The following is a 15,151-nucleotide window of genomic DNA, read 5'->3' as shown; positions in this document are numbered from 1 at the left end:
AAGGCAACCAACCAAATAGGAGAAGATACTTCCAAACAATAGGAGAAGATACGTGCTCCCACAGGAGGCTAATATTAAAAATAAATAAACTCTTACAACTCAGCAACAAAAAAACCGTCCAGTTAAAAAATGGGCAGAGGACCTGGACAGACAGACACTTCCCCCCATAACAAATACAAATGGCCAACACATATATCAAAAGATGCTCAGTGCTTCTAGCTATCAGGGAAATGCAAATTAAAACTGCAATCAAATACCACCTCACACCTGTTAGAATGACTATTATTAACAAGACAAGTAATAACAGGTATTGGAGAGGTTGTGAAATTAAATTTAATAATATATTTTATTGAACCCAGTATACCCCAAATATTATCATATCAGCATATAAATAATACACATGATATAAAAGTTATTAAATGAGAAATTTTATAGTTTTTTTGTACTAAGTCTTTGATACCTGATGTATAGTATACGTTTATAAAACATACACATTTGGAACAACTGTAATTTGAAAGGCTCTGTAACCATGTAACCACTGGTTACTGTATTGGACAGTACAGATAGAGAAATGGGTAAACCAGAAGCTATTTAGGAATGCTTTTTTTTTTTTTTTTTTTTTTTAAGTCATGGCATATGTTTTTATAAGGAATGCATTTTTTTAAAGGAAAGGAGGATAGGCAGATTTACCTTGCAAATTGTTTTATTTGGGTAAATGTTAAAATATTTGATGTTCTCAAAAGTCAGCTAGCCATATAGGAAAGTTACCCAGAAATATATTGAGGGAAAAGAAGTCTACCTGGGATTATAAAGTTATAATAGTTAATTCACATAGAAATAATCAAGACCATATGAATTTCATATGGCTACTCTGTTACTGCCTGTTTTGGGAGCAAATACCAGATCCTCATTTCTCAAAGAGTAAAGCAGTTATGAATGTTGAATATATCTTCTTTTTCTTGTGTTTAGATACATTAGAGTTGTTTTTGGTTAGCAATGGATCTTACTGGACGTCTATTCCCTTGAAAAACAAAGGTATTGCTTGGTGGACAGATAAAAATGTGAAATTCAGAAATCCCCCTGGAGAAGGCTCCCTAAAAGAACGATTCCAAGGTAAAATATCTCTTTAAGACAATATAAGCTAGGACTTTTACTGAAGTACCTAAAATTTTCTGTCTTTAGAATCTTAAGGAAGTATATGCGTTTTAAAAAACAACTACTTTCCTTAATTTCATACATAGTAAGGTAGAGTATGTACTCTGTTTTAATGTACTGAAATTCTAATGGAAATGTAAACTTTTAATCTTGAATATCTCTGGTATTTTCTTATAAGCATTTCAGCCAAAATCTTTTAAAACTGTAGTAAAGTCTCTTTTAAACAAACCCCAATTTATAAATCCAAATTTACTTGTGTTTCTATATTTCTTTAATTTCACAGTGTAGTGTTTTATATAATCATAACTTTGTATTAAATCATCTGCCTTTTGGTATGTACTCAACAGCCTGTGTTTAGTATTCTCTTGAAATACCAATCAAATACTTGTAATTATGTTAAATTGTTACACGAGGAATTGGTTTCTTTATAGGTTTAACACTTACCTAGAATATGAATGTATTCATACTTTTGAAAATAAGAAAAATAGTCTCATTGTGTATTGCATATCTTTTTTTTTCTATTAGACTGTGAATTTTCAGTGAAACTCTTAATAGAATTGAATATTTTGTCTCCTGTACTCCCACCCCTCTTTTTTAAGGTACAACAAAGCCGGTAAACTGGGTTAAACCAGTATACATGCTGGATCTTGACAAAGATAATAATGGGTTCATAAATGAGGATTTTATTGTTTGGATGCGTACTGCAGCATTGCCTACTTTTCGTAAGTTATATCGTCTTATAGAGCGGAAGAGTGATTTACATCCAACATTACCAGCTGGACAATACTGTTTGAATGTCACATATAGTATCCTTTTTTGGCTGTGTGCACAGATTCATAGAATTTGAAGGGAATGTAGTCTAACCTTATTTAGTTATATGGTATGCTACTTTGTGTTTTAGTTTTGATCTCTATGTTTTTATGAGTATATGTATGAGAAAGTATCTTCTAATTTATGCCTTTCAGAAATATCTTAAATTTTTACATACCTGGTACTATGGTTCAAGCAAATTGTTTGGTAAAATTATTTAAAATGTAAGTGCTGGGTTTACTGGCAAGCTAGATATTTTCACAAGGGAGGTTGTAACTGAGCTTAATGGAAAGGCCAGTGATTGTTCCTAATAATAAATGTGTTGGTGGTACTGGCTGTTTTAATATATATTTTTACATATTAAAAAAGTAGCAGATATGTTAATTTATATCAACATAATTGTTTCTAATTATTGCTCTGTTCATAGTACTAAAACATTGTTATCATTAGCTGTATTTTGCCACATTAATAATTTACATGTAATTTTCAGTGCTGATAAATATCATTCGTTTCATTCTGACTATATGTCAACATTGTACTAAATACTTTTCATGCATTATTTTACTTAATTTAAGCTTTATGAGGTAGTTATGGTCTCCATGTTACAGACAAGAATACAGGAACGTGGAGCACTTAAGTAACTTGCCTGAGATTGATTGCATAAGAACTAAGTAGAAGAGTTGGGGCTCATGGTCAGCCTGTTAACCCCAAAGGCCATGACGTTACCATCAACCACCACCACAGGCTGCATCCCTAGCTATTTCAGACCAATTCATATCAGCCTAAATGCCGTCTTTCCCAAGATGGAAATATAGTACACTACCTTTTATTCCAAAGTCCTTGTATTTTTTTAATCTCTAGTTCATTGTTTGTATATCTTATGAATGAAGAGTTTCTCAAATATTAGCACTTAAATGTTTGCTGATGACCTAAGAGTGACAGAATGAAAGTGACCAAGTTTTTGAAACTATATCCACATAGCAATTTTGGACAGTCAGACCCAGTTCAGGTGCAAGAAGAAAGAGTGCTGTCCGGGGTCTGTAGCCAAAGTAGAGGGCAGTTGTGTAAGAGTATCCAAACCTGAAGTCTAGGGTACAATACAGGAAAGTATCTGGAGCACTCAGGAATTCTTAGCTGACAATTTGCATCCCATGCATTGAGAGGAGAATGGTCAGGAGAATGCAGGATACATTGAAGATTGACAAGATGGGCCTGTTAAAACATCAAGGATTAATCATAAAAATTAAGTATAAGGTGGGAACTGGATATTAGAATTAAGGCAGAAGCCCATTTTTTAGGTTTGTGATACAGAGATACTAGCATGGATGATTTGAGACTGTCTGTCAGAGTGCTGGGTTAGTTAGAGTTCTTATAATCATTCCTACCTCAATCAGTGTAAATTGATTTAAGAAACTAGTAGAGGCGAGCTTGCCATTTGGAGTTATTTGGAGAGTTGCTGAAGCCCAGAGAAACAGATGGAAAAGCAGATGCAGAAACAGATGGAATATTTGATTCAAAAGATGCTTTTGAAAGGTTGTAAACCTTTTACATGACTGACTTCTGTCTTCTTTTCTAACATGTTGCTAAAATCCAAGAACTGGTCCATGTAGATAGCTCATTCAATATACTGGTACCTTGTTTCTTAAGTCTCATTAACAATCCACCTTTCACTTCCACTCTGTTTTAGCCATCACCTCTCTGTGTCACACCATGAACTTTATCATTATTTACACCAAATCAGCAAGTTAAAACTTCAGTATCGCACTTTTTCACCCTGTGCTCAGAGTCCTCTCATACTCTAATAACTACGTTCTCGCTACATGTGCTCTTTGAGCTCACAATGACCTCTAGTTCCTTCATTCTTTCCTTGTCTCTTGGTCTGTCAATCTCCTCTTCTTTTATGGGTTTTACTGTTCATTTGAAGTATTTTTTAACATTACATTTCTTTGTGGCTTTTTGACCTTCCTGTGTAGTAAGAATACAAGGACCTAAGAAATGATATAACCATTAAATTTGTTTGTTTTTGCTTGCAAACTATATTGGCTTTTACTAACATTTAATTTGCTAAACCAGTTCTTCAAGATAATAATTACATAATTATTTTATGATTCAGAACATATGAGTAAGGTGCCTTTATATCATAGAATTACTGATGGATTACAAGCTGTCTTTTAAAAATTAACTAAACATGGAAAAGTTTTCCTATTCACTCTTCAGATTACCCCGTACACTCTTTTGATGGACGGAAACGGATGATCTTAAGTACTATTTCATGGATGGGAGGAAAAAATCCATTTTTGGGGATTTCTTACATCGCTGTTGGATCCATCTCCTTTCTTCTGGGAGTTGTACTACTAGTAATTAATCATAAATATAGAAACAGTAGTAATACTGCTGACATTACCATTTAATTTTATATTCTGAAAACAAATATACCGCATGTGCATCAAGGCCAGTTTTATTCAACCTAGCTTTTGAATGCTGATGTCTGGTTAGTATGTCATTTTTGAAGTTCTCACATAACTTCTTATTTAAAAAAAAACAACAGCCTTTGTCCTTTGCTTCTTCCTTACGGATGACTTATGAAAACATATGACGGGTATAAAACAGATTAGTTATATTGATTGATCATGTCAGCCCTGTAACTGCTGAAATGGTATTCTAATGTTTGTGTTTTGTTGGGACACGCCATATGATGCATAGAGCCTCTATCATGTGAAATGTGTCTACTGCTTAAATGCTTATGCTGTGTTGATAATAGTATATTGACATATGTGCTGTATATGTATATATGTGTGCCTGTTGTGTGAAGATGTATGCGTATAATGACTTGCTCACGTTTCAGGATTCAGAGTTACAAAAACATGAAGAAAGACGAAACCTAAATAAAACACTTCATCATTTTCATGTGTCGTGTGTAAAAGCTTAAAGTACCGTCTCTGGTGAGGTGTGGTTCATGTATTTAATTTATCCAGTATAGTTCTCTATCAAGCTTAGTTTTGATTTCACCTTTGAAATCTTACTTACCTTGTCTAGCGTAGGAATTATTGCTCATGTCTGAATAGGTCTCAGGTAGGAGAATTTAAAATTCCTCTTTCCATTGGGTTAAGATGTTACAGTCAGGAACCCCATCCTACTTGATATGTTTTTACATGTCATCATGGAAATACCTCAAGCTGTTTTTATTTTGCAGGTGTTTTTAAGTGTTTTGACTTAAGTACTAATATTACATTGCAGAAATTTTTGAAAAATGGTAACCTTCATTTCCTCTATATTTCATTTAATTTTTGCATATAGGTCAAATCTGGATATGTATGAACATTCTTTTTAGTTAATGCACCAAATGTTTTGATTGATTTACCTAAGACATATTTTAAAAAGAGGTTCTTTGAATTTCCTAATTAAATTCTGGAGATTTTTGATTATGTACGTGATAAATTATAATATACATGGTTGAAGCTGTTTTGTTTTCTATTATCTGGAATTACTTTAATATTCCTTATTGAGTAAATGCTGTAATTTGTTTTCTGTGGAACTTATTCCTGAATGTAAATTTATTTTTCCACATGCATGAAAATATGTATCTTAAGTAGAGAGCTTAATTGCATTGAAATTGCTAATTTTTTTTTTTTATTCATGTTTGTATAGAATGCCTGCTTATTTAGAGTTCCTAATGGTTTTCTTCTGTTATATTTTAAATCTAATGGTCTGGGTAATGTATCAATTTTGATGAATATGTTTTTAAAAAAAAACAAAATAATATAATGTTTAATAGTAGAAATGTGCCACACTTCTTAAGTTTTGTATAATGTGACTTTTAACTGGTTGACTATTACTGGCATGAGGTATTTAATGTATGATTGCCCTGAAATTTCTGAGTGCATATGGTATTCTTTGTCTAAGAATATTCTTTGTTTTTGTCAGTCCTTCAGAATATTATTCCTTATTCTGATAATTGACCCTCTTACACAAGGCAATTATCTTCTGGGATACACAACTGGGGAGAGGGGTTTCTGCCAGCCTTTCCAGATTGTGCTGTTTAAGGAGGACTACCATCCTGCATCCCTTGTTTCTAATTGGGGGACCAGAGGTGCTGCTGAAGAAAAGTTGAAGAGCCCTTCCAGCACTTTCCCATCTGTGATGAAGATGGAATCTTAAAATATATTTGGAGTTTTATCTATTGTATAAGCACATTGAAAGCTTCAGTTTCTCCCTATCTCCTGCCATTTGAACTCTAAGGGATTCCTGTTGGTAAATATGAAGAATGTGGAACATTCATATGGCCTCTGTGAAGCATGAGGGGAGAGGAAACATTTCTTTCTTACGGGCTTTATGCTCATCTTTAGGAAACATTAATGTAATATTGTCATATTCAACTTTCAAAGAATTATTGCATTGTAAGATAAATGAGTTAAATAGAAGGCATTGAAGAATGCATTAATTTGCAGGAAGTATTTTGATATATGAAGTTTCTCAATTGAAGGAATTATCTAATAAATAAAAGCTAAGAAATTTCTTTTAAATAATAAGGCAGTTTAAAAATAAATTGGTAAAAATAACTGTGTATTATCAAATAGAGCATTATTCAACCAAGAGGAGAGTCAAATGAATATTATTTGTTTATTGGTCAGTAAGATTATTTGTAACCTTGATTATATTAAAAGATAACTTTCTTTTAATATGTTCTATATTAATAAAAATGAACAAAATTAATTTTTCCATGTTTGAGTGTCTTTGTAAAGTAGCAATGCCCTGGGGGGTTGTTGCTGATGTTTAGCACTGAATTTCAGCTTAGGGTCAGTGAGTCCAAGTTTTAACATTTCCATGCCTAGGTTTGATTGCCATATGTATGTATATACAGTATATTAATCACTCTGACAGCATTAACTGCAGGATTTATCTATATTACTGAGTGACATCTGATCTTACCAGGAAGTGGTCAGATTGTCACCTGAGTTACAGGCAGATGGCCTAAATTTCATCTTAGATCACAGGAAAAGTCTGGTAAATAGGAAATGAAGATGTGGTATCGGGAGGCAAGGATGGTGAAAGTAATGAAGTGAGTGGGGCACACAGAAAATGAAAAGGCAGACTAGGAAAGAAGAGCAGCTGAGAGAGAGGGTAAATAAATGTTCTTCCGGCTGTTTACCTCCTGTCTTCATGGAAACACTGCCTTAGAATTGCAGTATGGTCCTTTGGGTCCTTTGTTGGTTAAGTTGCAAAGTTTTGTAGGGGAGAGAGTAAGGGAGTGCTTTCTCAAGAATTTTGATCCATAAATGTTGTAGAGTTTCTATGATCTAGTAAATTGTTTCAGCCCATACTCCATTTAATAAATACAAAAGTCACATTTCCCCTCATGTCATTTGAAGTTTCAGAATAAATCATACCATGGTGACCTTATTTTCTTCTCTATGTCTGTAAAATTTATCAAAGTAAAGTACACACTTACAGAAATCTAAAGGCCTTACAATGAAAAACAGTAGTCCCTGTCCCAACTTTCTCTACCTTCCACAGACAATCATTTTGACTACAGTTTTTCGTTTTGGTATTTATCTTAGTGTATCTGAATAATATGCCTATTCTACAGTTGCTTGATTTAACACTTTTAGACATTATCTTGATAGTGTTATCAGATAATTCAGCTAACACACATACCTTCACGTCTACCATTCCAAAGTTATGTCATAATATTTACAATGCATTAGCTATTGTTTAATTGTACTGTATACTGTAGAGCAAAGTGGTGTACCGTGGTTACACTTTACATAATTTTTTCTGGAGCTAATAATCCTCATTTTTAACACAACTTTCTGGAAACGTCTTAAATTTTTTCCAACTTTTCGGTCAGTTTCACTGTGTTCTCATTACAAGAGAGGTCTACTCTGCATTTGTCTGCTCTGCTACTCTGCTAGTGGTTCTCTCGTCTGGCCTCACATCCATTGCCCCATGACCTCCTTTTGTCACCCTCCTGTGTTGGACCTGCTGTTTACTCTCTTGTTTACAGGGGCGCTTCCCAAGACTTAAATCTTCCGAAGAAGTGGTTTATGAGAGGCAAATTTCCTGAGTCCTTAGTTGTCTAAAATGTTCTTATTTCACTTTCACATTTCATTGATAGTTTGATTACATATACAATTTAAGCTAAAAATAGTATTCCCTCAGAACTTTGAAGGCATTGCTCCACTCTCTTCTAGCTACCATTGTTGCTTTTGAGAAATCTGATCCTGTCCCAGCTCTGACACTGATACTTGATTTTTTTTTTCCTTCATTTGTTTTGACACTGCTGTCTCTGTTTTTTTCTAGAAGATTTCTTCATTTTGATCTTCCAACATCTTTCCATTGAATCTTTATATATTTAAAAATATTTTAATTCCCAAGACTTCCTTTATTCTGTTTCTAAAAAATACTAATATTTTTTGAGGACATATGGATGCACATATACAGCAGTGAGTAAAAGTAGGTTTATAGTTGGGAGTATGTGAAACAATTCCTGTATTCTTATTTATTATGGTATTTGTATTATAACTGTAAACCTACTTTTGCCCACCTCTGTATTTTTGCTTTGTACACTCTGGTTACATTGATGTTTGTTGTTGCTATTTTTAATTTTAGTTTGCTTCTCTTGTTCATGTAGGGACTTTCCTTGTATATTTGGCTAGTCTTAACAATCTGTCATTTATGAATGAATGGACCCCAAAGAATAATTGAAAGCTCCGTTGTGGGCAGTGCTTGACTAGTGATAGGCTTCACTTACACAGTGCACCTCAAAAATTTGTTCTCTTCATGATAAAAAGCTTAGACATGTATTATAGTAAATAGCTGGCAGGTCAGCAGCTGTAGGTGAACTGAATTTTGAGAGACACTGCATTAGGGAATGGTTGTTAGAGACTCAGGCATTTGGAGGCTTTTTTCTCTGGAATTGTTCAACTCCTCTGGGGAATAATTCACTAATCTTCAAAAGGAAGGGGTTGAAGGAGGTTCTGTTTATTACTGCTTTTACTCTGCTTCTGCCTTGTCCTCCACCTCACTTTCTGTTTTCCACTTCACACATATTTTCCTATACTTGTCCCTCAGCACATTCCTTCCATTCAGTTGTCTCCCATTACTTCAGACAGAAGTTCTCTTGTCTTCAACCTGTGAGAAATAGTGATGGAGGTGAGAGGTTGTATTCAATTGACTGAGAGAGGGAGGGCAGAGGCTGGAGAATTTTCAACTGGCCATTTTCAGGCCTGTCCTTTGGCTCCACTCTTTGCTATAACTTTTAGCTCCGTGTCTGAGCCTCTCAAGGGTTGTGGGACCAATCAGCATGCTTCTCACTGATGTCACCCTTGCAGTCCCTTCAGATCACAGCTTCTGTCCTGTTCAGTCATATCACAAATGCTTTCTGTTTCCCAGAAGTCTGTTGAAATCCATTTTCTCCTGTTTCTACTTTCCATCCTTTGGGGCTTATGTCCTTTTTAGGTTTTAGATTATTATACAGTTAACTTTACTTTTTTTTTTTTTTTGTAGCATACAGTTCTGTGAGTTCTAACTCATGTCTAGATTTTTATAACCTTCATAGGATACAGAGCAGTACCATCAACCCTCAAACTCCCTTATACTGACTTTCCCATTGTCTTCACGTTTCTCCTCTCCCATAAACCTAGGCAACCACTGATCTCTTTCGCATCCCCACAGTTTTGTCTTCTAGAATGTCATAAATGGAATTATACCATATATAACCTTGGAACTGGCTTCTTGCACTCAGCATAATGCCTATGAAACTTATTTAAAGGTCTGTCAATGCCTCATATCCTTTTAATTTCTTGTATTTTACAAGTGAGCAGGAGAAGAAGAGATTCTTGGGGCCAATCCATTATCTTAAACCAGAAACACCTTGAAGCACCTCTTGGTGATTTTATAACATTTTAAAATCTTTTTTCTCGTTTATTTAAAAGTTTTTGAATTTATTGGGGTGATGTTAGTTAATATATAGGTTTCAAATGTGTAACTTTTTATAATATTTTAAAACCTTAAAAGATAAAGTCATTACGTAGTTTTAAGTATACTAATGGAAGCTTGTCTGTTTTTATGTCACAAACTTTTCAGTAGGGTAATGTGGAAGAAGATTGAACTCACCACACATCAACTTTAAATAAACTGTCAAGACTGATATGCCATCTTGTTTCAAGGACCAGAAATGCAGAAAAAGTAGCTTCATAAGTATACGTCAAATGACAGTTGGATCAGTGGTCGAAGATGATCCCTGGGGTGTGTTGTCCTTCCTTTTCGCAATAAAGCTTGTTAAAGAGTGGTTTATATTTTATTGTCATTTTCAACTTCAGCCAGGCTTTAACCCCATGATTGCACTGTACTCTGCTCTCTGTCAACTCTGTCCAAAGGATATTGGGGGGCGGGGGAGTATAGGTTTCAGAGGCACATTGATCTGGCTCATATATAAACTGTATCTCCAGATTATTTCATCTCCTAAACCATTTATTTTACTATTTCCTTGTCTGTAAAATGGGGATTTTAATGCCCACTTAACATTCTGTTTTGAGGAATAAGGGAAGTGGTAGATGACTAGCATTTGGCACAAAGCGTAGAGAAATGACGCTCAGTGAACAGTCCCCACTTCTTTTTGTGGAATCAAATGAACTTACCCATATCTTGAACTTTTGCCCCATTTGATAGTTTGGCATTTTCCTTCCCTCTTCATCTTTAGCATATGGCTTCTGTGAATGACTCTCCTGATTTTCTTCCTACTTATTTGTTCTAGTCTCCTTTATATATTCCTTGGTTATGTTCACCATATAGAACACTGACGGGGAATTCTTTGAGATCATGTTCTGGGCCCTTTTCTCACTTTACAAATTCTCCCTGAGAAATCTGAAATTTTCATCACTTCTATTACCACCTTCACACTGACTTTGCTATCTTTCATGAACTATCGATTGTTCACTACAGATTGTTTACTATAGATCTCTTGGATTGTCCTTGCATTTCTCAAGGTTAATAAGGCCAAAACAGGAATCTCCTACTAGCCTGGGGTTTCTCTTCTACTCCTTGATGTAGTGAATGGTATAACCAATCACCTTAGAGTTAAGCCAGAAATCTTGTGTTCCTCTTCAGCTTCCCAGTCCTTTAAAATCACTACATGCTGTTGCTTTTCAAGGTACTTTCTTATAGCTGGCTCTTTAATCCATCACTTCATCTACATTTCTTTGCTGATTTGTTTCAGGTTTTCTTTCTTCCTTAGATTACCATAAAAGCCGCCTTGTAGACTCTCTCTTCCTAGTAACTCATGTCCATTTCAGCCTTTTACAGCTACCAGAATGATCTTGAAATAGAGTTCTGAGCTTGACAGTTTGCCATTTAAACTGCACCTTCAGGATAAAATTTAATACCACTAAAATCTCACTCCTGCCTTCCACTGTTGCCTCACACTCCACATGTGCTGCCAACCAAACTAGTTAAAATTCCCCAAGGTACCTGTTCACCCTCTGCATATGCTATACCTTCTACCTGGATATCTCTGTTAATCTACTCCTTACCCAACTTTTCCTCCCATGATAACAGCTAACATTTATTTATTTTATTTTATTATTAATTTTTAGACTTTATTTTTAAATTTTATTTATTTTATTTTTTAATTTATTTTTTATTCATTTATTTTTATTCAGTTAAAATTGTCTGCATTTTCTCCCCATCCCTCCACTCCACCCCACCCCAGCCAGACCCACCTCCCTCCCCCACCTCTACGCTCCCCCTTGATTTTGTCCTTGTGTCCTTTATAGTAACTCCTATAGACCCCTCTCCCCACTATCCCCTCTCCACTCCCCTCTGGCTATTGTTACATTGTTCTTAATGTCAATGTCTCTGGTTATATTTTGTTTGCTTTTTGCTTTTGTTGATTATGTTCCAGTTAAAGATGAGGTCATATGGTATTTGTCCCTCACTGCCTGGCTTATTGCGCTTAGCATAATGCTCTCCAGTTCCATCCATGACATTGCAAAGGGTATAAGCTCCTTTCTCTCTGCTGCGTAGAATTCCATTGTGTAAATGTACCATAGTTTTTGGATCCACTCATTTGCTGATGGGCACTTAGGTTGCTTCCAGTACTTGGCTATTGTAAATTGTGCTGCTATGAACATTGGGGTGCATAGGTTCTTTTGGATTGGTGTTCAGGGTTCTTAGGGTATAAATCCCAGCAGCGGAATTGCTGGGTCAAAGGGCAGTTCCATTTTTAGTTTTCTGAAGAAATTCCACACTGTTTTCTGCAGTGGCCACACCAGTCTGCATTCCCACCAACAATGTACTAGGGTTCCCTTTTGTCCGCATCCTCTCCAACATTTGTTTGTTGATTTGTTTATGTTGGCCACTCTGACTGGTGTGAGGTGGTACCTCATTGTGGTTTTAATTTGCATCTCTCTGATTGCTAGTGATGCTGAGCATCTTTTCATATGTCTCTGGGCCCTCTGTATGTCTTCCTTGGAGAAATGTCTGTTCAAGTCCTTTGCCCATTTTTTAATTGGGTTGTTTGTCTTCCTGGAGTGGAGTCGAGTGAGTTCTTTATATATTTTGGAGATCAGGCCCTTGTCTGAGGTATCGTTGGCAAATATGTTTTCCCATACTGTTGGTACTCTTTGTAATTTGGTGCTGTTTTCTTTAGCCATGCAGAAGCTTTTTATTTTGATGAGGTCCCATTTGTTTATTCTTTCCTTTATGTCCCTTGCTTTAGGGGATGTGTCTGTGAGGATGTTGCTGCGTGGAATGTCTGAGATTTTCCTGCCAATGTTTTCCTCAAGGACTTTTATGGTGTTACGGCTTATATTTAAGTCTTTTATCCATCTTGAGTTTATTTTCGTGTATGGCGTAAGTTGGTGATCAAGTTTCATTTTTTTGCACGTAGCTGTCCAGATCTCCCAACACCATCTGTTGAAGAGGCTGTTTTTGCTCCATTTTATGCTCCTGCCTCCTTTGTCAAATATTAATTGATCGTATAGACTTGAGTTTATTTCTGGGCTCTCTATTCTGTTCCATTGGTCTATGTGCCTGTTTTTATGCCAGTACCAGGCTGTTTTGATTACAGTGGCCTTGTAATACAGTTTGATATCAGGTATTGTGATCCCTCCTGCTTTGTTTTTCTTTCTCAAAATTGCTGCAGCTATTCGAGGTCGTTTATGGTTCCATATGAATTTCTGCAATGTTTGTTCTATATCTGTGAAATATGTCATGGGTACTCTAATAGGGATTGCATTGAATCTATAAATTGCTTTGGGTAGTATGGCCATTTTGATAATGTTGATTCTTCCAATCCATGAACATGGTACATGCTTCCATTTGTTTGTATCTTCCTTAATTTCTTTCTTCAGTGTTGTGTAGTTTTCTGAGTACAGGTCTTTTACCTCCTTGGTTAGGTTTATTCCTAGGTACTTTATTTTTCTTGTTGCTATATCGAATGGGATTTTTTTCCTGATTTCTGTTTCTGCAGTTTCGTTGCTGGTGTACAGGAATGCCTTTGATTTCTGGGTATTGACTCTGTATCCAGCTGTTTTGCCAAATTCATTTATTAGGTCGAGTAGTTTTTGAGTGGAGTCTATAGGGTTTTCCATGTACACTATCATGTCGTCTGCAAACAGTGACAGTTTCATTTCCTCCTTTCCAATTTGGATGCCTTTTATTGCTTTTTCTTGTCTGATTGCTGTGGCTAGGACTTCCAATACTATGTTGAATAGGAGTGGTGAGAGAGGGCATCCTTGTCTAGTTCCTGATCTTAGTGGGAAAGCTCTAAGTTTTTGTCCATTGAGTGTGATGTTGGCTGTAGGTCTCTCATATATGGCCTTAATTATGTTGAGGACTGCTCCCTTTATTCCCACTTTGCTGAGTGTTTTTATCAGAAATGGGTGCTGTATCTTATCAAATGCTTTTTCCGCATCTATTGATATGATCATGTGATTTTTGTCTTTGCTGTTGTTGATGTGATGTATTATGTTTATTGATTTGCGAATATTGTACCATCCTTGCATCCCTGGGATGAATCCCACTTGGTCATGGTGGATGATCTTTTTAATATATTGCTGGATGCGGTTTGCTAATATTTTGTTGAGAATTTTAGCGTCTATGTTCATCAGCGATATTGGCCTGAAGTTTTCTTTCTTCGTTGTGTCTTTATCTGGTTTTGGGATTAGGATGATGTTGGCTTCATAAAAAGAGTTTGGGAGTCTTCCATCAGTTTGGATTTTTTCGAATAGTCTGTGAAGGATAGGGGTTAGTTCTTCCTTAAATGCTTTGTAGAAATCTCCTGTGAAACCATCTGGTCCAGGGCTTTTGTGTGATGGGAGTTTCTTGATGACTGCTTCAATTTCCTTTGCTGATATTGGTCTGTTCAGGTTTTCTGCTTCTTCTTCATTCAGTTTTGGAAGATTATATTTTTCTAGAAATGTGTCCATTTCATCTAGGTTTTCAAATTTCTTAGCATACAGGTCTTCATAGTAATTTCTTACGATCCTTTGTATTTCTGTGGTATCAGTTGTAATCTCTCCACTTTCATTTCTAATTCTGTTTATTTGGATCCTCTCTCTTTTTTTCTTGATGAGCCTACTTAAAGGCTTGTCGATTTTGTTTATCTTTTCAAAGAACCAGCTCCTGGATTCATTGATCCTTACAATTGTGCTTTTAGTCTCTATGTCATTTAGTTCTGCTCTGATCTTGGTTATTTCCTTCCTTCTGCTTGCTCTGGGCTGTCTTTGTTGTTGTTCCTCCAGTTCTTGTAGGCATAGGGTTAGGTTGTTTGTTTGAACTGTTTCTAACTTCTTAAGGTAGGCCTGTATTGCTATGAACTTCCCTCTCAGGACTGCCTTTGCTGTGTCCCATAGGTTTTGGGTTGTTGTGAGTTCGTTTTCATTTGTTTCCAGGAAGTTTTTGATTTCTTCCCTAATCTCGTTCTTGACCCATTCATTGTTTAATAGCATGCTATTCAGTCTCCATGCTTTTGAGTGTTTTGGGTTTTTACCCTTGGCGTTGGTTTCTAGTTTCAGACCCTTGTGGTCAGAGAAGATGCTTGATATGATTTCAATTTTCTTGAATTTGTTGAGGCTTGCTTTGTGTCCTATCATGTGGTCTATCTTTGAAAAAGTTCCATGGACACTTGAAAAGAACGTGTATTTTGCTTCTTTGGGATGAAAAGCTCTGTATATATCAGTTAAGT

At 35.6% G+C, this 15,151-nt stretch overlaps 1 protein-coding gene across 1 annotated transcript in view; it reads left to right on the top strand.

Moving 5' to 3' along the window:
- Positions 1–6,678, top strand: part of TMEM30A (transmembrane protein 30A) — a 34,712-nt gene extending 28,034 nt beyond the window's left edge. Inside the window, 3 exon segments of the mRNA XM_024576627.3 lie at positions 970–1,113; positions 1,755–1,961; positions 4,183–6,678. Of these exon segments, the coding sequence (XP_024432395.1) occupies positions 970–1,113; positions 1,755–1,961; positions 4,183–4,376 (545 nt within the window). The 3' untranslated portion in view covers positions 4,377–6,678.
- The last annotated feature ends 8,473 nt before the right edge of the window (positions 6,679–15,151 follow it).

Source organism: Desmodus rotundus, chromosome 11 (genome assembly GCF_022682495.2).
Source record: "Desmodus rotundus isolate HL8 chromosome 11, HLdesRot8A.1, whole genome shotgun sequence".
Lineage (NCBI taxonomy): Eukaryota > Metazoa > Chordata > Mammalia > Chiroptera > Phyllostomidae > Desmodus > Desmodus rotundus.
The sequence above is the reverse complement of the archived record's forward strand: the minus strand, read 5'-3'. Positions and strand labels throughout refer to the sequence as shown.